General features: G+C 40.2%; 1 protein-coding gene across 8 annotated transcripts in view; it reads right to left on the minus strand.

Moving 5' to 3' along the window:
- The window catches only part of CNOT4 (CCR4-NOT transcription complex subunit 4), an 84,059-nt gene that overhangs the window by 45,117 nt on the left and 12,336 nt on the right, over positions 1-26,606 (minus strand). For all 8 annotated transcript variants that reach the window (XM_032220999.1, XM_032221005.1, XM_032221002.1 and 5 more), the window contains exons 2-5: positions 9,097-9,357; positions 3,124-3,321; positions 2,425-2,511; positions 1,071-1,172 (exon numbers count right to left, since the gene is read on the minus strand). In XM_032220999.1, coding sequence (XP_032076890.1) covers positions 1,071-1,172; positions 2,425-2,511; positions 3,124-3,321; positions 9,097-9,270 — 561 coding nt within the window. In that variant the 5' untranslated portion in view covers positions 9,271-9,357. The remainder of the gene's footprint in view (positions 1-1,070; positions 1,173-2,424; positions 2,512-3,123; positions 3,322-9,096; positions 9,358-26,606) is intronic.

Here is a 26,606-nt window from a genome sequence, read left to right on the forward strand (position 1 = left end):
GCATTGCACTTTATTTTTGCTCTTTTCCTTTGTGCATGGTTTATGGTACTTTTAGCAAGCAGGTTCTCATTGTGTGAATGGGGCCAATTCAGGCTCCTGAGTTTGGCTCTTGATGACAGGTCTGGTTGTGGATTTAGATATAGTTAAAAGTACCTGGCAGTGGCATGGAAAACATAGCCATGCTTACGCCCCGCACAATTACAGCCCGGAGTAGGACCTAATCCCCTTCCTCCCTCGCAAAAACACTTTCTCTCCATTATGAAGTCTCCAAGGCTAATTGTACGGGGTGTGCACGGCCATTCCAGAGCCCATCCGTGGGGATTTCAAGGAACTCGAGGTGGAGCCTAAACTTTAGAGTTGCGCTGGTCTCAGCGACCTCTGTGAAATGGTCATTCGACCCCAAAAAAGGTCGCAACCACAGGTTGAGAACCGCTGATATATATGTTAAAGAAGAAAAACACTTTACGTGAGCTATACTTACTTTCTTAGTGAAAAGAGTTGCTGGTCCCAATAAGATTATTAAGTGAATACTATCTGTACTGAGCTAACCAAGCATGTTATTCTGAAGAATTTATTTATTTATTTCAATTTCTATAGCCCAACTCAACCAAGAGACTCTGGGCAGCTGTCTCATTGATTCAATGGCTGTTACTCCCAGATAAATTATGAAAAAGATTTTTGGTTCTTGTCAATCATCAATCCTACAATAGTCTACTCCCATTTAAGTTGAGGTGGTATAAAAGTACATTCATCTCATCCCAGGTTCTCCAGTAAATTAGACAGGAAATGGGAGGGATGAACAGAAGTCACTGTGTCTAGAATGTTCTGGAAAAATCTGTGCCTCAACAAGGCAAAAGCAATAGGAATACCTTCTTTTCCTCACCCGAGTCTTCAGACAACTGGTTCACAGTATTTTCAACTAGATATATGCATCTTCCACCCATTAGTTTTGCCTTCAACACTATCTGCCAAATGTAAGAGAACCCTTCCTTTGTCTTTCAGTTGGATAAATCTGGTAAATTCTTATACAGATGCAAATGCTAAAGTCATAAAATATTTGTTAACATTACCTTAAGTGTTCTTCCATCTACTACCACATTATTAACGCATTGTATAGCTCTGAGTGCATCTTCTGACCGGATATACGTTACATATGCACTTGCACTTGGACCCTAGATTTTTTTTAAAAAAATTGCAAGTCAGATCCTTAAGTACTTAACATTTTATGAAGTTGAAAGCCAAATGTAAAACTTAAATTATAAAAATTAGTCCAGATAAAGTTTTCCAAATTACTATTTACTTTAAAATTAGTAATACTTGGGACTGCAGTGTATGATTGGTGCACAATTAAACTCAATGTAAAAATAAACCTTATTCACCTTATTTTCACATGGGGAAAAATCATCTTAATTACTTATCAATATTCTTGCTGGCAAGAAACATCTTAAAAGCTATTTCTGCTTCATTACACAGATATAAAATGTTTAAAATATGACAAAATTGCAATTCTTAAGAATAAAATTCATTTCTTGCTTCAACACCATTGCACATTGGTGTTTGAACAGATCAAATCATCTAAAAATCATAAAAACTGTTTTGTTTTTTTGGGGGGGAAAACAGTACTTTCTTAAAATTCACCTTTAATTTTATGACTAAAGAGATATTTGAACTAGTAAATATCAGATTTGTGTGCTACTATTTCTACTTAATTTTTTTATATACCGGTAATTTTGTAGGGCAGTCAGAAAATGCCAACACCATAATTAGCCAAAATCTCTATTATGCAGTTGGATCTACTCGTTTCCTTAGGATTCTATTTGTTCATTTAGCATTTAAAATCAATTGTTCAAAATAATGCAACTGTGCAGCACTTTCTGATCAACAGGAAATAGATGTATTTATTGGCACTTATATAGCATTTAGCAGCAACTTCTTAGTTGCTGATTTTTTAGGCTGCACAGTCCTACCAAGTAATACACTTCAAGATAAGACTGAATCTGAATATCAATATGTCATTAGCTTGCCTTTCCTCAATATATTATTTTCTAGCAGAGAGGAAAATTAAAAACAATTACTTTCTTATTAAAAATGTAAAATAAATTTAGTATATTAATGACTGCATTGACTAAACAATGGTGATTGTTCACACACTTCAGTATGGAATATGAACATATGTATCGATACCAAATGATAATTCATTAACTCAGTCAAAATAAGTACAATTCTGTAACTATTCTCACACAATGCCCATAATTTGAGATTCCTCTTAAATCATATTGTAGTAACTAGGTTGTGTATTTAACTGAATTTTAGTTATTACATCACTAAGTAAAATATGAACAACAGTATATCAACACATAGCTCTTTACATTCCACAGAAATATTGAATTTGCTTCTTTTCCTTAGAGGAACAGAAAGTCTTACCTGTGAGCCTGCGTATGATGTGCTATTATTGATGACAACTTTGTGTATTTTACCAAATTTTCCAAAATATTCTGGCCTTTTCAAAACCTGTATTGAATAACATAACAAAAATAAATTTTATAATTGTAAGTTGTTAAAAACAATTACTTTCTTATTAGAAAATGTAAAATAAATACCATTGTTTAAAATTTATTTGAACTATTTGTATTGATTTTGAAAAACATCTTTTAAATTTGGCTTCCAGAAAAGATAAAATGATATTAAGTATCACGCAGCTCAATATAAAAAAAACCCAATATATGGCTATTGGATTAAATACTTCAGAAAAGTCCAGAATAATAATCTTACTTGACATACTCAAGATACAATGCAAAATTCAGAATATAGATATTCTCAGAATCTCAGGTCTTAATAAATAAAATCTTGACTACGTGGAGTAATATTGTTCACAACTTCCCATAATTTCAATAAAAGATCAGTTCATACCTAAAAAGTAATAGACTTTTCCATCCACTTTAAGCCAGGTATGCTTTTTTTTTAAGATTTACATATTATTTCTTTCCTTTTCTTTATTTCTTGTTTTTGTTAATGTTTGCATTTGGACACTTCTTTTTTAATTCTATTTATAGATTGAAAACAATACCTTTTAAAAAAGAATACACTAGAGAAGTGAAAAGTGCACTCCTAGAAACAGCTTACCTCTGGATCTGCTAGACGTTGGGATAAACCTACTACAAAAACAAGATTCTTCTGTACAACCCGTACACTGGCCAGATGCTTACGATTCTCTGATATCTTCTGTTTTCTCTCGTTTTGTTTCTGCTTCTTTTCGTTTTTTATCCTCTGCAGCTCTTCTTGGGAAAGAGGTTTGTATACTGCTGGATCTTCTGGATATGGCTTTAAAAACAGGAATAAATATTCAAGAACTAATGCTGGAACTGACACTGCCTAAAAATCTATACAGAATGGAAAATGTTGCTGAATGAAGCAAAACTTTGGAAGAAGATCCTTGATATTCAATAGGAACACCTAGCTAATATCTCCTATTTTCAGGAATCCTTGTTTTATTACAATCTATTATAAACAGCATCAAAACAGCATTAGAAGTGATCAGAATTTTCTATATTTTATACCTAAATACACTAAATAGTAGGCATGACACACAAAACATGCTTATTTCTAAACATGTTAACAAGTAAATTAAATGCTACAATGATAGCATTTAGCAACCATGCCTGTATTAAAAAGGCAGAAAGAGTTATGCTTAATTAGTATCAGAGATTTCTAAGGAAAGTTAGATGTGAGATCGGAGATTTCTAAGGAATGTTAGATGTGTAGACTAAACCAGGAAATCTGAAGACAATACATAAACAGATAATAGCAAACCATTTCTATACTATTGCAAGAAAATTATTTATCAATGTAGTCACTGGGAATTAAGATTACTAAGTATATTAAATTAGCTTGTCAAAAACTATAGGGCATGTTTGCCTAGAGCAAGTAGTAATTGACATTCTAATGAAATAATATAACTTGAAGAAATTCAATCAGTAGCGGCAGAATCACAAACAATAAGTGCCACAAAGCAAGGGATATTGTCCCAAGTGGTCCTTGGCTTGCTAATTTGCAGTTATATACTGCAGTATTTAAAGAAAGCATGGCACTGTTTCAATCTCATGAAACACAACATTTAGCCTTCTTTTATCTATTAGTCAAGCATGAAAAGTGACCCATTGTTAAGTATAAACAGCTCTGTCGTCAGAAGCATTCAAAGTCAATGCACCAAAGAGTTATCAGCCAAATTATTATAATACATTTTGCAAAAAGATACATATTTAAGGGAAAAATACTAAATATTGCAGCATCACTAAAACATGGAAGCTATCTGAACCAACAGTTTTCAAAAAGAAAAAACAAGAACAATTTCACAAGGATGTTAATCTCAGTGGCTTTTCATGATCCTTATTCAAACTGACCTGGATCAGGGGATCATTCACCCCCCACTCCCCACCCCCAATCCTAGCTGGAGATTCTGTTAGGAAGAAATGAGAGGATTCACTACTTTATTTCTTTATACAAAATGCAGATGCACAGTACTGGAGCTCCTCACTAAAGCATAGCATCATTTGTTGCATCAGTCATAACATTTTGTGGATCAATGTACCCAATAAAATAGAATCTTATCTGTAAAGTATGTGCCACAATGACTAAACAAAGTGTATTGAGCCGCAGTGCTGCAGTGGTTAGTACTGCAGGCTACTTCTGCTCCCTGTTGGCTGCCTGCAATTTGGCAGTTCAAATTTCACCAGACTCAAGGTTGACTCAGCCCTCCATCCTTCCAAGCTGGATAAATTGAAGACACAAATTGTTGGGGGCAATATGCTGATTCTGTAAACTGCTTAGAGAGGGTTTGTAAAGCACTGTAAAGCAGTATATGTCTAAGTGCTAGTGCTATTATTATGCTGTTGACCAGTGAATTTCAAAAATAAGAGAACTGAATTATAGGTGGTTTCTGGAAATAAAATTGTTTTTGTACTTTTTGCTTGCAAGAGACTAAACACTGTGGCATTCTAACAAGAAAAGAAAGATATTAATAAACAAAACAATCACACCAAATATTTCATGAACATCTATGTTACATCTGAAAAAAATGTTTTTCCGTGAGAATTTTTTTAAAAAAAATATATTTTTTATTTTTTCCAATATAAACATACATATTTTGTGGACAGTGCATTGTCAGGGTCAAGTCTTTTTAAAACAACATTAACAGTAATAATACAAATAGTATGTGGAGTTCTAATCTTTCAACTTCAACAACACTAGTCTCATTTCATATTCCTTTTACATTTTCCCATCAATTCATTTAAACATAAATATGTTTCTTTGCCTTTATTATCCCTTACTAAATGTTATCATTCAATATTTTAAAAGTCACTCATTATTCCACCATAGCATCAATAATCCAAATGTGCGGGATTACTAATAACACCAATTACTAACAATATTCAATCTATCACGGGAGTATATCTCAAAGTCTCCATTTCTAATCCTTAGTATTTTAAATTCACAATATATTTTAACAGTTATTATTAATAATATAGTTAGATTACCTAATTTTAAATTACTATTCACTAATCTGAATTTATGGGGGTTATGGTATTTTCCCATTTTATTACTATATTTTCTCATTATCCATCATCTCTTAATCTTTCTAAAATTCCATCATTTATTGATTTTTTGGTCAGTCTTTTATCTCTCTCTCTCTTGGAATCTTGTATCACTTTTTGCTTTTTTGTGTCTACTAAACTTCCCCTTCTTGGTGCCTTTTATCTCTTCTGTTACGTTATTTGAACACTCATCCACAAGACTTCTTTTTTTAAAATATATTTTTCTCTTTTCTCTCTGTACTATTAGAAATTGAGGGGTTAAGAAATTGTCTTCTACTTATTAATCTTTTCTCCTCTTTGTTCTTGACTTCTCACTTCCCATTTGTATTTTCCCCTTCCCCTGCTTTTTCTAATTTCTGATCTATTTCTTGAGTATCATGTTCCTTTTTTCCCCCCAATTGTTGAGTAACTTCTACATTCATATCTGTATCTTTAAACAATCCCTTTGTCTCTTTATTGTCTCTTAAAGATTCACACACATTTTAACATAAACAATATTTCTTCATACATCTCTATCTAATGTCTCTTGCAAATCCATTTTATAGTGATTTAATATAGGTTATAAAAATATATTTCTATTGTTCCAAGATTTCAATATTTAAAAACTCCTGCCTAATAAAATTATATCAATCCCATAGGTATCCCAAAAAGTCTCGTTTTATTTTGTAACAATTTACAACTTTATAATTCCCAAAATATATATCTCCCAATTGTCCAAATTTTAAAGGCTTATGTGATTTTCCTTCTTCTCTCTTTTCTTCTGACCCTTTTCTTCTTTTTCCTCGTAGAATATTCTATCAAATAACATTAATAGTCCAAGTCCAAATTAGTCCAAATTAACCCACTAAATTCTTCCAACCTTTCCAATCCATAGTCCAATAGTTGGTTTTAATAAAGTTTAGTTATTTACAAATTAGTTCCTTTTATAACTCTTCAAAAGGAAAAAAAAACATTGAATGTTCTCAAATTTTCCCAGTCATCTTCTAACAACAAAGTCAAGGTTCTCCATTCTCCAGATGTTGTTGCTTCTATTCTGTATATTAGGCTTTGCGTGTATTAGATTAGCTTTCATTGAATATACTGCGGCTATAGTGTTGCAATACTTCGCTTTCTCCAGTAGATGGCTCTCTTATTCCCAAATCCAACATTAAGCAATCTGTCAAAAACAGCTGATTATCCAATAAATCCAGGGGGTTTAAAAATTCAAATAAGCAAATAAATTCTACCTAAAGTCACTTTGAAAGTATTTGAGCTTTTTTCCAAGCTTTCTGTATTTTATAGCTTCTCTTGAGCTTTTTTCGCCTCTTCATTTATGGGATTTATTTCTCTGTGTGTTAATTTGCTGCTATTTTAAGCATCGGAACTTTCTTTTCATATTATTTTGTTATTGCAAGTCATTAGAATAAAAGTTGGCAATTATCTCACCCAGTTTCAATGTTCTGTCCATACACTGCTCCTGCACAAATCTTGGTCCCGGTTGTCCCAGCTTCATGACTGTTAGCAATGGCGGTTGTGCCTGCTGCCATTCGGGAGAACTTGCTTCAGGCCTAAAGAGGAATTTGCGAGTTTCTTGTGGCCAGCGAAGTGCCTCTCCTTCCTTCACCTCCCCTCCAAGGAGACTATAACCAGAAAGGGTCTCCCGGCAGCAGTTACCGGCTGGATTTTGCGGGGCTCAGCAGAGCCCGCTATTTTCCAGCCGTTCTTGCCATGGATGCAACCAGAAGTCCTTCCCTTGAGAAAATTATTACTGTTAAACAAGATAAAAATGAACTAAAATAGTTTAAATAATAACATTTTATTATTGAAAAGAGTCCCAGTACTCTTGAAACTACAAATTTCCAGTGGGTTAGACAATTAATTCATACTGTGACAGCAGTGGAGCTAATCATCATCCTTTCCTTAAACAGTAGATAGAATAACATACGGATATTATATTATATTGTGGATTCAGAAGTCCAGTGTTTTCTATACTTAGTGTAATGGTGTGCCCTGTTGGCAAACAGAGGCAGTATTTGGGAAGCTTGCCACATAGCCTCAGAATAAAGGCCCTTCATCTAGGAGATTTTTGATAGTATAGGAAGCAGCAGACTAATGTCATTAAGAAAAATATGATATACATTCCTGATGACGAAAACAACATTGTAGAACATACTATTTCAGTTCAAACTAATCACAAAAAACACAAACAAAGATGGAATATATAAAGTAACTTATACTTATCAACTTGCATAGAACAAAGGAACTATTTACAACCAAGAATATTTTTTGCCACTTTACAAGTAGTCTTCAACTTACAACCACAATAGGGACCAGAATCGTAGTTGTTGAACAAAGCAGTTATAACAATAGACTTTATGTGAGTGCCCATTTAACTGCATCTCTCAACAACCACAATACTCGCACTCCCAACTATGGTTGTTAAGCAATCGCATGGGTTGTTACAGGTAAGGAGCCCAAGGCGGTTTAGCGCCATGGGGAAGATATGTGCAGAAGCCGAAAATCCTCCCTGCTGAAATCCAAGTACATTTTTCAGTCCCTGAGCAAAGGGACACTTCTGCACCAGCCCTCTCCCTACCCATCTAAGGCATCCTATGTTCCTTATCTTCACTCTCTACATGGATTTTGGCTCCCTCTTGTCTCTGGGGGCTGGATAAAAGAGCCTAACTTGCCAAAGGAATTCAGCTCCCCCCATGAATGGAAAGGAACTATGGTGCTGTGCAGGAATGGAGCCAAAAACTTCAGTATTTCTGCACTCCACCAAAGCAATACAGCTCCCCTCGAGAGGCAGCTCTTTTAGCCAAACCTCAGAGAGGAGAGGCATTTTCTCAGCAAGTGACAGTACCTTGCAATATTCTCTGCTGGCTTCCCTCTTAACCAGGGGTCCCCAATCCCTGATCCCTGGACTGACTAGCTATGCCAGAAACTGGGCCATCCAAAAAAGCAAAGCCCCATCTGTGGGATTCAGGCAGAATGCAAATCATCACCCCCACCCCCGATCTGCAGAAAAAAACTCTCTCCATGGAACTGGTCCCTGGTGTCCAAATGGTTGAGGGCCGCTGCTCTTGACTTTCAGGGAAAGACAGCAGAGAAGTTTGTAAATGGTGATCATGGGACCTTTGGCAACCGGCTATATGTGTGAACAGGTTGCCAAATACTATAAGGATAATGAGCAGTGTTTGGTGATGACTATAGGGATGATGATGGCCATAGCTGTTTTGCAGGCCTTGTATCACTCTTTCCAGGACCATTGCTCTTCTAGATCATTGTTAAATGAACAATAATAAATCAAGGACTATCCATACATCAATGGAAATATCACATTAGCCACAACTTACATTATGAGATTACTTTATGTTTATATAAAGCAGTTGTATTTTTTCCCCTTTGTTTACCTTTTATCAATCCCCATTTTTTAAAGGAAGAAATTTATATTAGTTTGAAGCAATATTTCATTCTGAGATCGTATTATCGAACAAAATATTTTTGATGAACTTAAGACAGTTACCTTTCTACAAGCAGGACAAAGTCCATTCTCATCTGTGCGAATACGATGCCAACAGAAGCGACAGATCTGGTAACCACAGGTGCAAGGGAAGAAGTTTATGTCATCAATCTCCAGAGGCTCCATGCAAAGGGGGCATTCGACAGGGTCTTCCTTTGCATCTGGGCTGCGAGACATCTCTTCTCACAGAGCAGCAAAAAGTATGTAATAACTTAAGGGAGTATTAAGATCAGCACAGAAAAAAAAATGAAGATATTCAAAGATCTGTGAAAGAAAAATAAAGATAAATGAATTAGTATTTAAGTATATACTGGGATGTAATCATTACTTTTATTCACTGCAATTATATATCTTCATTATTTTCTGACAGAATTACTTCATTATATAATTACCCAATCTCCTTACTTAATTTTGGATGTCTCTCTTACAAGGTTTCAATTAACTTTTGGAAACAGCAGCAGGTAAACCAAATGTCATTGTTAACCAGCTCAAACTACATAAATTATCAACATGCCTTTCTATTGCTTATATATTGGTAATATGGTTGTATTCTGTATCTTGATGATCACAATAAATTAGAAAAAGAGTAGAACTCTTTCAAGATTTGAGACAGAAAGCCTAAAGGGAATGTTACATTGACCCTATTGGTTTGGCCCGCCACAACAGTCGCATGCACATGTGGCCCATTGGGAAAAGTAGCTACACATTCCTGTATTATGGGAAACTTCAATTGACTAAAACAATGATAGGTGGTAGAGTTCAATATCCAGGAGCACCTGACCATGGCATTTGGAAGACTGCAACTTGGAATGCAACAAGAATTAATGGTGATCTGTATGAATGAATGAATGAATGAATGAATGAATACAAATATTTTATCTATGAAACTAAGAGAAGGGAAAAATATAATAGATCTGAATGAAAATAGTGTGATCTCATTGAGGAGAATTAATACATCCAGAGAAGTGAAGGACTGAATTTAATTAATGGTGTATAGTACAGGTGAAACTCGAAAAATTAGAATATCGTGCAAAAGTTAATTTATTTCAGTAATGCAACTTAAAAGATGAAACTAATATATGAGATAGACTCATTACATGCAAAGCAAGATAGTTCAAGCCGTGATTTGTCATAATTGTGATGATTATGGCTTATAGCTCATGAAAACCCCAAATCCACAATCTCAGAAAATTAGAATATTACATGCAATCAATAAAACAAGGATTGTACATAGAACAATATCAGACCTCTGAAAAGTATAAGCATGCATATGTACTCAGTACTTGGTTTGGGCCCCTTTTGCAGCAATTACTGACTCAATGCTGCGTGGCATGGAAGCTATCAGCCTGTGGCACTGCTGAGGGGTTATGGAAGACCAGGATGCTTCAATAGCGGTCTTCAGCTCTTCTGCATTGTTCGGTCTCATGTCTCTCATCTTTCTCTTGGCAATGCCCCATAGATTCACTATGGGGTTCAGGTCAGGCGAGTTTGCTGGCCAATCAAGCACAGTAATCCCACAGTCATTGAATCAGGTTTTGGTGCTTTTGGCAGTGTGGGCAGATGACAAGTCCTGCTGGAAAATGAAGTCAGCATCCCCATAAAACTCATCTGCGGAAGGAGGTATGAAGTGCTCCAAAATCTCCTGGTAGATGGCTGCGTTGACCCTGGACTTAATGAAGCACAGTGGACCAACACCAGCAGATCACATGGCTCCCCAAATCAACACAGACTGTGGAAACTTCACACTGGATTTCAAGCATCTTGCAGTGTGTGTCTCTCCATTCTTCCTCCATACTCTGGGTCCTTGGTTTCCAAATGAGATGCAAAAGTTGCTCTCATCAGAAAAGAGGACTTTGGACCACTGAGCAACAAACCAGGTCTGTTTTTCTTTAGCCCAGGTAAGATGCTTCTGACATTGTTTGTTGTTCAGCAGCGGCTTGACAAGAGAAACACCACATCTGAAGTCCATGTCCAGGATCCGTCTGTGTGTGGTGGCTCTTGATGCACTGACTCCAGCCTCAGTCCACTCCTTGTGAAAGTCCCCAACACTTTTGAATGGCCTTTTCCTGACAATCCTCTCCAGGCTGTGGTCATCCCTGCTGCTTGTACACCTTTTTCTTCCACGCTTTTCCCTTCCACATACTTTCTATTAATGTGCTTTGGAGAATGGAGAACCTTGACTTTGTTGTTAGAAGACGACTGGGAAAATTTGGGAACATCCAACTTCTTTTGCAATTACCTTTTGAGGCTTTCCCTCCTTATGGAGGGTGTCAATGATAGTTTTCTGCACAACTGTCAGGTCAGTAGTCTTTCCCATGATTGTGATTCCTACTGAACCAGACTGAGGGACCATTTAAAGGCTCAGGAACCCTTTGCAGGTGTTATGGCTTAATTAGCTGATTAGATTGGGACACTTTGAGCCTAGAATATTGCACCTTTTCACAATATTCTAATTTTCTGAGATTGTGGATTTGGGGTTTTCATGAGCTGTAAGCCATAATCATCACAATTATGACAAATTATGGCTTGAACTATCTTGCTTTGCATGTAATGAGTCTATCTCATATTTTAATTGCATTACTAAAATAAATGAACTTTTGCATAACATTCTAATTTTTTGAGTTTTACCTGTATTTAGATGGAAAGCAGGCAAAGATGCTTCCAATCCATCACTAATATGGTCTTTTTGTCAACTGCATGCCTTATGCTATGCCTTCTTTTGGACTCCCATGGTAGCTCTCAAAGCTGAAGAAATGCAGTGGCCATGCAAGGATGTCTTTTAAAGCAGTGGTCCCCAACCTTTTTATCACCGCGGACTGGTCAACGTTTGATAATTTTACCGCGGCCTGCTGAGGGGGGGGCATTGATTGTTTATATTTTAGATTGTTTTGATTTAATAATTTTAATTTAATTGGATTTAAACATGCCTTCAAAATAAAATAGTTACACCAAAAAATGAATATAAAGTGATTTAACATTTTAACTCACTAGAACGCTAAATCAACGAAAACCCTGAGCTTGTTTCTTTGCAACGAGACGGTTCCATCTGAGGGTAATAGGAGACAATGACACCCGAAGTGTGTTGCTTATGCCCAGTTTATTCCGTTGTTTTGTTTTGGTTTCTGTCATTTCAGAAAACCCCGCTTCACACAGATAGGATGTCGGAAATGGCAATAGGGATTTAAGTGCTGTGGTGTTAATCTCAGGGTATTCCGCCATGACTTTTATCCAGAACACCGGCGGAGTTGTTGTCTTGAATGTAGTTTTAAGGCTGCCATCATTTGCAATTTCCAGCAGTTGATCTTCTTCTTGCACAGACATGCTAGATTCGCCTGGTTTGTTGACAAATGGGTTGCGGATCCATTCCTTACCAGTTCGTGGGTCTTTTGTGGTTGGAAGTAGTGCTCGAACTCTTTTAAAAGCAAGGACAGGTCATCTTGCACCAACTGGGAGAATGAATGCTCAGGCTCAGTCTCACCTAAAATCCCCGCTAATGTCTGAAACATGTCCAAAATGCCTCTGTTCACGCGCCATCCCCACAACTCCAGTTTGGCTTTAAATGCTGCTACTTTGTCTGCCAACTTGAAAACAGTTGTCATTTTCCCCTGAAGGGAGAGATTGAGTTCATTGAGCAGGCTGAATATGTCACACAGATAAGCCAGTTTTGAGACCCATACCTTGTCACTGAAATGTGCTGCCAGCGGTAACTTCTTTTCTGAGAGAAATCTTTACAATGGCTCTCATAATTCAAATACTCTGGTTAGCGATTTTCCTCTGGATAATCATCTTATTTCTGTGTATAAGAGAAGGCATCTGTGCTCTGCGTCCATCTCCTCACAAAGCTGCTCAAACAGGCACGAGTTAAGGGCATGTGCTTTGATGTGGTTAATAACTTTAATGACATCAATCAATTCGCTGTCAAATTCCGGTGACATTTTTCGGCTTGCCAGCATTTCCCTGTGAATGATACAATGCGTAGATTCACTCTCAGGTGCAACCTCCTTAATCCGAGCAGTTAAACCAGACAGTCATCCGGTTATGGCAGCAGCTCCCTCTCTGCATATGCCGACACAAAAGGACCATTTTAGTTGTCCTGATATATAACCATCCAGTAACTTGAACAGTTCTGCTCCTGTGGTGTTGGTTGGCAAATATAGCGCACATAAGAAATCCTCATGCACATCCTCCCGATATAGATATCGCACATAAACAAGTAGTATTGCCTTGTTGCCGGTATCTGTAGATTCGTCAACCTGGAGTGCGTACCACAGTGATGTATTAATCCTCTCCAACAATTGTGTCTCAATGTCTTCGGCTATTTCTTCAATGCGCCTAGTCACAGTGCTAGCCGACAAAGGAACATGTACTATCTTTTCCACAGCAGCCTCTCCTAGAAGTTCACGGTAAATATCTTTAGTGGAGGGCAAGATCAATTCTTCACCGATAGTGAATGGCTTTTTAGCCTTAGCAATATGGTTAGCCACCAAATATGATGCTATCAGTACATTCTCCTTTATTGATGTGGTGGTCCTCATAATTTTTTCTGTCCTTCATGTTCCCGTTTCCCCCCCCCAAAATACTCCAGGAACTTGTCTTTTAATCCAGGGTGCTTGGCGTTCAAGTGGCGAAGCAGTTTTGAAGGTTCCATTGCCTAATGAGAGAGCTGGTCGCCGCAAACTATGCAGCGCAGGATTGGTGTGTGGGAATCACCTGTCCCGATAAATCCATATTTCAAGTAGGACTCATGGTATTGTCTGTTAAAAGCTTTATGTTTCTTTGAAGTTGAAGGCTCTTCTTCTGTCTCTTCACTGGGCCTTTTCTTTTTCCCAATGAAACTTTCTAACGACGTCTGTTTTGTACTCATTTTTGCTAATTTGTGGGTTAAATTTGAGCAAGCACAATACACATGTACACCAAGCACTATTAAACATGAGAAAGTACTGGTGAACAGAGAGAAGACCACCCTGATATCACGATATTTTGCGCATGTGCGGTATTGGTGCAGCTTTAGGTGACGTCTCTCAGCTCCCGGTTAACCTCTCGTCCATGGAAAGTCGAACAAACCCGAGAGAAATACACCACAGTAAATAAAAATGGAAATAATTTAATGTTCCTTGGGCGGGACGGTGCCATTTGATCCACGGACTGGTACCCGTCCGTGGCCCAGGGGTTGGGGACCACTGTTTTAAAGGATCATCTGAAAGGTACAGAGAGAGGGTATCCAAAACTAAATACAAAGGACCCCCTACTACTTCAAATACCACACACCACTAGGTTAAATTAGATTTAGGGAAGATTAAGAAGGAATTCAGTTACAGAATGCCCTAGAAGAAGTGGGTTATCTAAGACTTTTTTAACTTAGGTTTAGTTTGGGCATATAAGGGACAGAAACATCTATGGCTATACTAGCAGATCAGCTTTCCTGGAACTTAAATATGACCTAAGGCACCCCTTCTGTCCTTATTAAACCTCTCAGCAGTTCTGAATATGATGAAATATACATCATTCTTGGACATGCTGTTTCAGTGGTTCCTCCGGGCAATGGTAACAAGTAAGAAGAGTCTGGCTCAATGGTCCTTATATGCAGGGAATTGCAGAATTTACATTTTCCCTCAGCTACTTAACATCCACATGAAGCTATTGGGCAAATCAATCTGTCCCCAGTTCCTGAAGGTCATGAAGACATGATGGGACCAAATATGGAAACTGAACCCAAGCAAGATGAAGTTCTGTTTATTCATCAATATTGTCCAACTGCTTCAGTGCTTTCCCTGTGATATTGCAGGATATCTCAGGACTCAATTCTTTCCCCATTATTATTTAGCATCTGAATGAAACCATCAGGTAAGGTTATTGTGTAGATCAGTGATGGCTAACCTTTATGCCATTGAATGCCAAAAGTAAGGGGAGTACGGGGGGTCACGCGTGCATGCCCACACCCATAATTCTATGTGCCCACCCCTGTGCACGCGCGACCCCCTATAGTGCGACCCCCGCTTTTGGCACAAGATGGCACAGTGGACCTGTTTTCCCTCTACCCAGGCTCCAGAGCTTTTCTAGGAGCCTGGGGAGGGCAAAAATGGCCTTCCCCACCCCCAGAGGCAGGAAATGGCCCATTTGCTGACTTCCAATCAGACCAGAAGGTCCATTTTTCGCTCTCCCCAGGCTCCACAGCCTTTCTAGGAGCATGGGGAAGACAAAAACAGCCACCCCACCCCACCCAGAGGCCACCAGAGGCCGAAAACAACCTGTTTCCCAACTTCTGGTGGGCCCAAAAGGTCCAAAAATCAGCTGGCGGAGCTAAGCTTGCGTGCCCACAATATGTTTACATGTGCCACCTGTGGCACACATGCCATAGGTTCGCCATCACAGATGTAGATGATACTCAGCTGCACATCTCTGTTGTTCAAATGATACTTTCCCACTGCCTGGATGCTTGAGGTACTGTATGAGGAAGTATAGGCTTTAACTTAGTTCTAGCAAGACCAAATAGAACCTCTTGAATATTTTCCATCTCTATTTCTGGATGGGACAGCAATCATGCAGACTGAGTTGCTGTGCAATTTTGAGGTTTTCTGGATCAGGGGCAGCCTCTATTCACAGTCACTCATACCTTAGACATCTCTCAGCTGGATTACTACAATGTTTCCTATATGAGGCAACTGGGCAAAATGCAGTGGCTTGAGCAGGTCCAAGTGAACCATGATATGCCTATGGAACCCTACTTTACAAGGCATGCTAGCTTCCAATAGGTTTCCAGGTTTCAATTCAAGATGCTCATTGCCACCTATAAGACTATATGACAGGGACCAGGTTATTCACTGAAGCACCTATCTCCAATTGTTTTGGATTATCCACCAAATCTGACAGAATAGACATACTCTCAGTCTGTGAAACAATGTCATCTAGTAGTGGAGGTAATGTGTCTTCTCTGTCACAGTGAAGCAACATCCCCTCTCCTGCCTGCCTAAGAATTCAGATGGTTCCGATCCAGTTCACTTTACAGCAGGGGTCACCTCAGGGACCACTAAATTCATAATTTTAAATCCCACGGACCACTAATATGATCTGCCTAATGACCGGCTGAGTGGGCATGGCCAGGTGGTCATGTGACTGAGTGGGCATGGCCAACTCAATGTCACTCATGTCGAGGGGTGCCTCGCTGGCCTCTACTTGTCCCTCCCCTCCCAGCCACTCCTTACTTCCCCACCCAGGCTCCTTAGGGCCCCAACAGGAAGCAGTTGTTGGAGCTAAGCAGCCACCACAAGTAAGACTTGGCATAAAAGCTCAGTTCAAATTGGATCTGACCAAGGAAGCTCAGCAGAAGCACCTCACTGAGGACTATGATCATAAGCTTTCCAAGCAGAGGGAAGACCTGCGGGAGTGCAAGGTCACGTACCAGTGCCTGGAGGCTCAGCGGGTTGAGATAGTCAGTCAGTTCCAGGCCATGATATAGTCCTACTGGAAGCTCTGCCACCACCAGCACTTCCCTCCAGCCTTCACCCAAAGCCCCGCACCAGGAGGCTGAAGCAGACCCCAAGTCGGAATTTCTCCCCATCTCCGACCTACACAAAAAGACCCTGAAGGGGGGAGACTCTCTGCAGCAACCCAAATGTTCATTGCACGTATCTGGCCCAGGAGGTGTAGTTTGAGGACCCCTGATTTAGTGCAATATACAAAATGCAAATAATTTTTCTGCGGACCACCAAAATTTTATCACAGATCACCAGTTGGTTCAGGGGCATGGCCAGCCAGCCATTGCTACCAGTTCTCCGATCTCAGGTAAATTGCCGCCACCAGTTCGTGCGAACCGGTTGAATACCACCTCTGAGATAGATAGATATAATTTGGTTGGCATATTGTTTTTGATTTGGTATTCATATATTGTTTGTATTTTAAAATCACTTGAATTGTGGTAGAAAGGCAGCCCAGAAATGTAATACATTAAAAGGGTAGCAGCACCTCGCTCATCTTATCTGGATTCAAAATCCCAAAGAATTGGGCCTGTTAGCAATCTGCTGAGAAGCTGTCAATGATTGGGGAGAAAATAAAACAGTCTAGAAGAAAGCAGCATAAAACTACTTCCATATTGCTGTCAAGAAGATTACAGTAACTGGAGTTTCTAGGAATTAAATCATCTTTTAGAATATGCAAACTATGTTTCTCAGAGTTCTTTACACTAGCATATGAACTAGTACAACAAACAAACTAGCCTATAATATCTATATAATGTAAAAATTAATACGACAGGTGATATTTAAAGTAGTCAACCATAACAGCAGTCTGAAACCATTAAGATGATTCTTTTAAAATAAAATTTATTAAACATTTTAAAGAAAGAATATAAAAAAGCAGAAAGCAAAAGACTACAAGGGTAGTAAAGAAGTAAAATATCATAAAAATATTTTTTTCAGAATATCATTAATTACTTATACAAACTACATTGAATCATTTTGAAGAAAGAACTAAAAATCCCTATTCAGCTTGAAACTCAGCTCAACCAAGCATAAATTGATACCTAAAATCTTGTTCAGTATATCAGAAATTTACCTGATTTAATCTAACATTTAATATATCTATGATTGCAATTGGAATTTAATTTTCAAATTTTGTTCCATTCTAGTATATAATATAAACCATTTCCCAAAACTGTTAAAATTTGTAGCACTGCTATCAAATGTAAAAATAATTACAACACGATTATTACATTTCTGAAACATTTTAGAAAATGAATTGCCCATGATCAAAGCTAGAGAAAAATACTAATAAAAGAACATCTTATACTAATTTTCTCAAAGGAGGAGGTGCCTATGTCGCTACGAAATGGTCACCCGATCTCGATGCTCCGAGATCGCAGCCAATATTTTTCTCGCTGGGTGGTCCAATTGACGGTGAACAGGAAGACTACATTCTGCTGATCACAGGGACATTGAAAAGTCCCTGATTGATGCAGAAGCTCTCTCAGCTGGTGTTAAAAGCTCAGCCCCCAGGCTGATGAAGTAGGGATGGCACCAAAATGGAAGGAAACGGAAGAGAAAGTGTTTACAGCTGGTGAAGAATTTTTACCCATTTAAAAAGAGCCTGCCTATAAAAAATGTAAAGCTAATTTAAATCTACGAATAAAAGAAATAAGCGGCGGAATTAAGCTTTGGATGGTTTTGGTCAGTGTATTATCTTAATTTTTAAATGTTATTTTCATGGATTGAATTTATGCAAACCGTTTGAAATGAATGGATCAAGTTTTCTTCTTCTAAAATTTTTACTATTACTTTCACAACCTACGGACTAAACTTCTCCTTATTCATCACTACATGTGTCTTTTACTCTTTCTTCTCTATTTCATGTAAGAATCTGACTTTTTTTAAAAACTTGGAATATTAAAAGATACAAAAAGAACAAAGAATTCCAACAATTGTAACAACAAAGGGAGAGATAACTGCTACTGGAAGACTGGAGACTTGAGTATTGAAAACAAAATACTTTTACTTTCACTACTGATTATTCTGTCTGGAACTTTAAAGTCTCACAGTTTGTTTATAGACAGTGATAAGAAGTAAAGCACCATTTGTTTATACAAATGTTCCTTTGAAATATATCCTTAACCAGAGATCTCATGGTGAACCTAGGTATAACCTTGTAAAAATCTTCCAAGTCAGAGCAGCAGTGTTTTAACAGCTGAAAACAATGGCTTATTTCCAACAACAGAGAGAAATTGTCAGCTTACAAGAGATAATGTTTGCAATACAGAAACTATCAAATACATTTGAGAAAATGTTTGAAAAATTAGAGCATCTAACAGAAAAATATGATGAAAAGGATGGAGATGCTTATCAAATGGGAAAAATAGAGGGTAGAGTCCCAAGCAATAAAGAGAAAAATGACTACAAAGAAATCAAATTTGCTGACATCTATGGTCAATGGTTTCTTTCTGGAAATGGAAAAAGTGGAATATGGAAAGGGGAACCAGATGGATGGGAACCCTACCCTAGATGGCAAGACACAGAAGAAGAAAAAATAAAAGAGCTTATGGATTTAAAGGGAGAACACCATCGATAACACTGACAATTAAAGACAAGCTGATTAAGGAAAAAGAAGAAGGGCATCAAAATTACATGAGAGAATCAATAAACAAGGAGTTGCAAAGAAGAGTTCATACAAACTTGACTAAGGAGACGATTAGAGGACTGATGCCACAAATGGCAGAAGACATGAGACTGTTTCGCTACTGGAAAGATACAGGCTGATAGATGAAAGTGTTTAATCTAAAACTAGTTGGACTTAGTGAAATTTAGTGACAACAGATATGGTTAAATAAACAATTGAAAATGATAATAATGTATACATATGTATTGGTATAACAAGTAGTAATTGGATATGAATATTGAATGGTACCTACGAAAGGAAGATGAGAAATGGTTTGGTTACACATAAAGATTAATAAAAAAGAACTAAATTATGATAATGGATATTGTCAAATAAAGGAGAGATAATGATAACAATGTATATATAGGTATAGGTACAACATGGGTAAATTGGATGTAAATTGTAAACAGTGATTTGGAAAGGAAGATTAGAAACCTTTGTTACTGAATGTTATTGATGTTTAGCTAGAATAGGCCATAAGGAATAGTGTTATTGGGATACTAGAATTAGCAAATGAGATGCCAGTATGTGGTTATGTCTTGAGTTTTGGTATGTTTTATGATGGACGTTTAAACAATTATAGTCAAATGAGAAAGGGCGTTGGTACTTGCCTGATACGCCTCTTCTCATAGTGGGGGGAGGAGTATCCAGAATGGGTTGACCTTATACTCTCGTGATTGGTTTGAGTCAGATAAGCTCTTTGGGCTCCGCCCCCTGGAAGTGAGCCTGCCCAGTTTTATGACGAAGAGCTCTCTCCGACTCGTTGCATCATTCGCTCCAGACTCTTGATTCAGTTTTTTTGCTTTTATTGTCTTCAACATCAATAATTAAATAACAATATAAACAATGAACATAACACTTAGTTGTACAAGCATAGTCAGGGAGGGACTGGATACTCCTCCCCCCACTATGAGAAGAGGCGTATCAGGCAAGTACCAACGCCCTTTCTCCATAGTGAGGGGGGAGGAGTATCCAGAATGGGACGTACCAAAGCCTGCACGTCCCTAGGGAGGGAGATCCCTGAGGCCATATGTCCCCCACTCAGGCCTGTTGAGGCACGGGTCCTGCCCGTGAACCGCCTGCAACACCCTGCGGCCGAACGAGGCCTCTGCCGAGGCAAAGGAGTCCAACTTATAGTTCCTAACAAAGGGAGAGGGGGAAGCCCACGTGGCTGCCCTGCAGATTTCGGCCAGGGATGCTTGTGTGGCCCAGGCCGTGGATGTGGCTGCACTCCGTGTGGAGTGGGCTGTGATATGATTTGGTGTCTGTAACCCCTGCGATTGGTAAGCAGTGGCAATGCAGGTTCGCAGCCACCTGCCGATAGTGGTGGAAGTTACCTTATTACCCTGGGATCCTGGTTGGAAGGAGACAAACAGGGCTTCGGATTTCCTGTTTGGCCTGGTTCTCCTGAGGTAATCCTCAGAGCCCTCCTAACGTCCAGAGTGTGCCACTTCCTCTCCAATGGGTGAGAAGGGTCTGGACAGAAGTTGGGCAAAATCAGTTCCTGGGCTCGATGGAAGCAGGAGCACACCTTGGGAATGAAGGATGGATCCCGCCGTAACACCACCCTATCTTGGTGGAAGACACAGAGATCCTCCCTGGTGGACAGCGCCTGCAGTTCGGATATTCGCCTGGCGGAAGTGATGGCCACCAGGAAAGCCACCTTCAGGGTCAGGAACTTAAGGGAAACTGTTTGTAATGGCTCAAATGGGGCGCCCGTTAGAGCGTCCAATACCCTGTGTAAATCCCAGGAAGGGTACCTGTGTACCGTAGGTGGTCTGAGGTTGGAGGCCCCCTTAAGGAATTGCCTGACCATGGGGTGGTGTGTCAGGCTCTGATTTCTGCCACACAGGAGAACTGATGAGATGGCTGAGACCTGTCTCCTAATTGTGTTAGGAGCTACCCCTCTATCCAGGCCCGCCTGGAGGAAGTCCGGAACCTGAGGCACCGTAGCCTGGATGGGGTTGAACCCCCGGGAGTTGCACCAAGAGTCAAAGGCCCGCCACGTGGAGCCATAGATGCGCTCTGTGGAGGGCCTACGGGCGGCCTGGATAGTCCTTATCACCCTGGGGGAGAAGAGGTCTTTCCTCAGGATGCTCCGCTCCACCGCCAAGCGGTCAACTGGCTGCAGCTTCCGCTCCAAGTTGGCCCCTTGGTCCGGTTGAGCCAGCCGGCTCTGATGAACCCACCCCTGCTGTATGTTCTGCCCTCAGCGAATGTTGTCTAAATTCATAGGCTATCTGAGGTGCTTCTGCGATCTCTCATAGTCGGGCATCCCATTCTGAGTTTGTGGTGGGTTCTGGCATGGGGACCAGCCTGTCTGACCCTTTTTTTTTCCCCCCCCGGCCATAAGGGTGCTATGATTCTATGGCTAGGATTAGCGCAGAGATATTCAGAATGTAAACACAGACGGAGTTTAATGGGCGGCCACTAGAGTGTGTGTAAAGATGGAGTGAGGGGAGCTAAGGCTCACAATAAAGGCCTGCCACAAAGGTAAATTAATAATAATAACAACAAGAACCACAACCACAATAATAATAATGAAATAGAATAAAATACAAAAGGGGGCATCTTCCCGCCTGATAAAACCAAGAAAGATTAAGGAAACGATTGGTCCCTTGCTGGGAGAAGTGGCCCGAAGGTGACAAGCAGCAGGGGTAAGCCGAACTATTAACTCGTGCTTGGCATCTGTCTTTACCCGAAGGGATAAACAATCCAACCTATCAAGAACAGCATCCCAAATTCAGATTAGGAACCCAAGATGAGATAGGGAAGAAATGGTAGCCTGTCTATCTTAGGCAAGGTCCAATTCCCAGGACCGGGTGGGTTACACCCAGGGGTCTGAAGGAGCTGGCGGACAAATTCTCCAAACAACTGAAACTATATCTATCAGAGATCCTGGAGTACTGGAGAACCACTATAGAATTGCTGATGTGATTCCCCCCCTTCAGAAAGGAAGAAAAACCGTCTCGAGAGCCCAAGGCCCACATGGGTTTGTCAAAAACAGATCATACCAGACTGGCCATATTAGATTACGGTGACAACCCTAGTGGACCATAGGAATGCCATTGATATAGTTAACTTGGACTTCAGCAAGTCCTGATAAGGTAGACCATAACCTACTATTAGATAAAGTAGAAGAATGTGGGTTAGACCTAGTCACCCCAGGTGCCTTGGTAACTGGTGCACCCACCTGTACTCCTCAATGGAACTGCCTCTTCATGGAGGGAAGAGTGCAGGGAGTCTCCCAAGGTTCAGTGTTGAGCCCAGTACTCTTCAACATCTTCATCAGTGATTTGAATGAGGGTGTTAGGTGTGTAAGCTAACATTTGGGATAGCAAAATATATGCCATGATAGTAGTACTGTTTCTTTAAGAACTGCTGTTATCTCAAGCGGTCATAAGAAGGAGCCGGAATGACTGTTAGCTCCCTGTTTGTTAACGGCTGATGGGGGGGGGGGGGGTCAACAGGTTAGCAGATGACCCCCGGCTGGCCGGAATAGCCAACACTTCAGAATACAGGCTAAAGCTACAGAAGGATCTTGACACCCTTGAACATTGGGCACTACCTAGGAAAATGGGATTCAAGGAAGTAAGGTTCTACCTTTAGGCAATGAAGGTGAAGTGCACAGGTACAGGATACCTTGCTCCACAGTAGTAACTGTGAAGGGGATCTTGGGAGTCCTAGTGGACAACCCCTTTAATGTGAGTCAGCAGTGTGCAACAGCTGCCAGAAGAGCAACACAGTTTTTGGCATCATAAACAGAGGAATAGAATCAAGCTCCCATGAAGTGTTAATCCCACCTTTGGAGGCCACACTTGGAATTCTGCACTCAGTTTGGTCCCCATGATGTAGAAGAGATGTGGAGACTCTTAAGGAGAGTGCAGAGAAGGCAACAGGGGATCAGGGTACTGGAGACTAAAGCCTATGAAGAACGGTTGCAGGAACTGGGTAGGTCTAGTCTACTGGAAGGAAGGACTAGGGGAGACGTGATAGCAGTGTTCCAATATCTCTGGGGTTGCCACAGAGAAGAGGCTGCCTGACTATCCTCTAAGGCACTTGAGTGCAGAACAAGAAGCAATGGGTGGAAACTAAACAAGGAGAGAAGCAACTTAGAGCTGAGGAGAAATTTCATGACAGTTAGAACAATTAATCGGTGGAACAGCCTGCCTCCAGCCATTGTGAGAGCCCCAACAGTTTTTAAGAAGCTGTTGGGTGGCAATGACAATAGCAATAGCAGTTAGATTTATATACCGCTTCATAGGGCTTTCAGCCCTCTCTAGGTGGTTTACAGAGTCAGCCTAATCAACCATAGGAAGCCATTTGTCTGAGATGGTATAGGATATCCTGCCTGGGCAGGGGATTGAGCTAGAAAGCCTGCAGGTTCCTTCCCATTCTGCTATTGTATTGCCTAGTATTGTATTGTATTGCATTAGCCGTTTGCCTAGTCACCCCCACCCTTGGAAGGTCTTCAGTAACCTGATTGGGGGCTCCATTGGGGGCTGCACTTTAGCAGCTGGGCTGAATATTCTCCCCCCCCCCTGCGTTTTTCCAGGCTGCAGGGGGCTGCCGGCTTGGGATTAACAAAACAAAACACAGTTTTTGCTACTGGGGCCAGTAAGCCTCTCGCCTCTCCCGTTCTGTCTCCTAATTAAAGGAGAGTTTTCTTAAGGGGGAATCAAGAATTAACCACGACAACACAGCTTGCTACTGATGCCCATCAGTCTCTTGCCCCTCCCGCTCTGTCTCCTAATTAAAGGAGAGCTTTCTTAAGGGGGAATCAAGAATTAGTCATGGCAAACACAACTTGCTACTGATGCCCATCAGTCTCTTGCCCCTCCCGCTCTGTCTCCTAATTAAAGGAGAGTTTTCTTAAGGGGGAATCAAGAATTAGCCATGACAAACACAGCTTGCTACGGATGCCGGTCAGCCTCTCGCCCCTCCCGCTCTGTCTCCTAATTAAAGGAGAATGTTCTTATGGAGGAAGCCTTCTCCTGTTACTTGGCAGCCAGAAAGGTAGGGGGGGGTGGTTCTTCCTGCAAGCCTTGTGGCAGCTGCCTTTGTGATTCAACAAGGAAGTAGGCTTGGGGGGGGTTGATCCACCACCTGCCTCTTTAACTCCTTGATAGGCCTCCTTTTGGCCCTTTGCTGCCTCCCTCGCTCTTGGCTAATGCCTCTGCGATCGTCTCTCACCTTTGTAGGTCTCCTCAAGTGGTGGTTGTTGTCCTGCCGGCCTCCTGAGCTGCTGGGGGCCGCCATCTTGGACCACGTGGCTTCAAGATTGTCCTGCCGGCCTCCTGAGCTGCTGGGGGCCGCCATCTTGGACCACGTGGCTTCAAGATGGCCCCCGGCTCCAAATTCAAAAGGCTCCTCTTTGCTGGAGCACATGGAAATGGCTTTTGCCTTTGCAGGCTTGCCATGCGGCTGCCGCTCATCTCCCGCAGCTGTTTTAGAGCCTTTCCGGCTCTCACCTTGTCCACTGGTGATAGCTGCCAGCACAGGTTTTCCTTTTTAAAAACCCTCGTGGCTGAGGGGAGCGGAGGAGCGCTTCTGCTCCTGAGAAGTCTCTCATCAAGGGCTGCCTCTAGGAGGCATGTGTGCCCGGTTCTCCTGCTTGCCCGGCAACGGTCCTCACAGAGTGACTCCACCTCACTCAATGGCCAGGGCAGCGTGCCGCCCCAGAGGGCTTGTGGCAATCCGGTCGTTGCAGGAGGAGGCTGTGTGCGATGAAGGGAGGCAGGGTTCGCCGGGTCCAAGTTTATTTTCTTTAATCCTTTGTAAATTACTGGAGGTCTGGAGAGGTGCAACCTTTCCCTTGATTGGGGTGAGTCAAATCTCCAGCTCTTACAAGCCTCAGCTGTTAGGGCTGCCTGCTAGAGGCTTTTGCCCGACCTCCTGGTTAGGGCTGCCTGCTAGAGGCTTTTGCCCTTCCTTCTGCTGCCCGGCCAAGCTCCTCACTGAGAGTCTTCGGATGTCCTCAGTGTCCAGGGCAGCCTGCCGCCCCAGGGGGGCTAGTGGCAGTCCCAATCCTGCAGGAGGAGTGAAGCAGGGAGGCAAAACTCGACGGGTCCAAATGAATTTTCCTTTAGATCCTAGTAAATTCCTGGAGCTCTCGAATGAGCAACTTCTCACGATCGATTTGAGTCAGAAAACTGGGCAGGCTCACTTCCAGGGGGCGGAGCCCAAAGAGCTTATCTGACTCAAACCAATCACGAGAGGATAAGGTCAACCCATTCTGGATACTCCTCCCCCCTCACTATGGAGAATGGGGTAGGATGATGATAATATGTACAAATATATTTTATTTAAAATACTAGAATTAATATTAATCATGGATGACTGTGAAAGAAACGCACAATTTTTTTTTGTAACCAACCGATACCCTTTCTACAGTATTTAAAGAAAGAGGAATTTTTGTGTTGTGTCTGTTTTAAAAAATAAAAATAAAAAAACTTTTATTAAAAAAATACTAATAAAAGAACATCTTATACTAATTTTCTCAAAGCATAATATTTGGAGTAGATTTAATATTCTTTCACTGAAATTCCCATTGTTGCATCTCTACTATATTCAAATTTTACATCCAGTTAATTATACAGGCTTTGACATGGTTAGATTCCAACCAGATTCTGACTTAAACTAATAGTTAATTGCGTAACAATGCCTAGTAAGAATCATGTTCTCTAATAGTTCACTAACTTTAACTGTTAGTAAAGTTGCTTTTTATTAGACACAAAAAACATTAAGATTTCTAAAGAGCCATGGAATAAGATAAAATAAATACACACATAATCTATATATTGATTTGATTAGAGACTAAGGTTCATATAATCTTTTTAGTATAACTGAACTTCAATCCCAATCAGCATAATTACTAAAATACTTTAAATTCTACATTCTGGACATGAAATGTGTTTATGTTTTTACTGCATATTAACTGTCATTATCACTAGTTCTAAAACAAAATGACAAAATACCTTCACAAAATAGTTGCTTCTCCAATAGCTAAATAAAAAGCTGGTTAAAACCATCCATTTGTTGTATAGAAGCAGTAAGATGCAGCACCATGGACAGGGTATAGCAGAAAAAATATCTTTTTTCTACTTTCTGAAGAAAGGTAATAGGATAACTGAAGTACTTAGAACCGAATCAAGAGCTAGAAGAGATATGAAAAGTCATGCCAGCACTCAGTGTAACTCACTGCCAGCTGCTTGGTCACAATCTTTTCTGTTGGGTTCCATAGCATTACCTTGTTATTCAATTTATAATATTTTAATCATTTTATGGTGCAAAAATAGAATTCACACCCACAGCAAAGGAACAAGTTTATATATACAGATATTTTAAGCTATTACTTCTTTAGCACAGCC

Source organism: Thamnophis elegans, chromosome 7 (assembly GCF_009769535.1).
Source record: "Thamnophis elegans isolate rThaEle1 chromosome 7, rThaEle1.pri, whole genome shotgun sequence".
Lineage (NCBI taxonomy): Eukaryota > Metazoa > Chordata > Lepidosauria > Squamata > Colubridae > Thamnophis > Thamnophis elegans.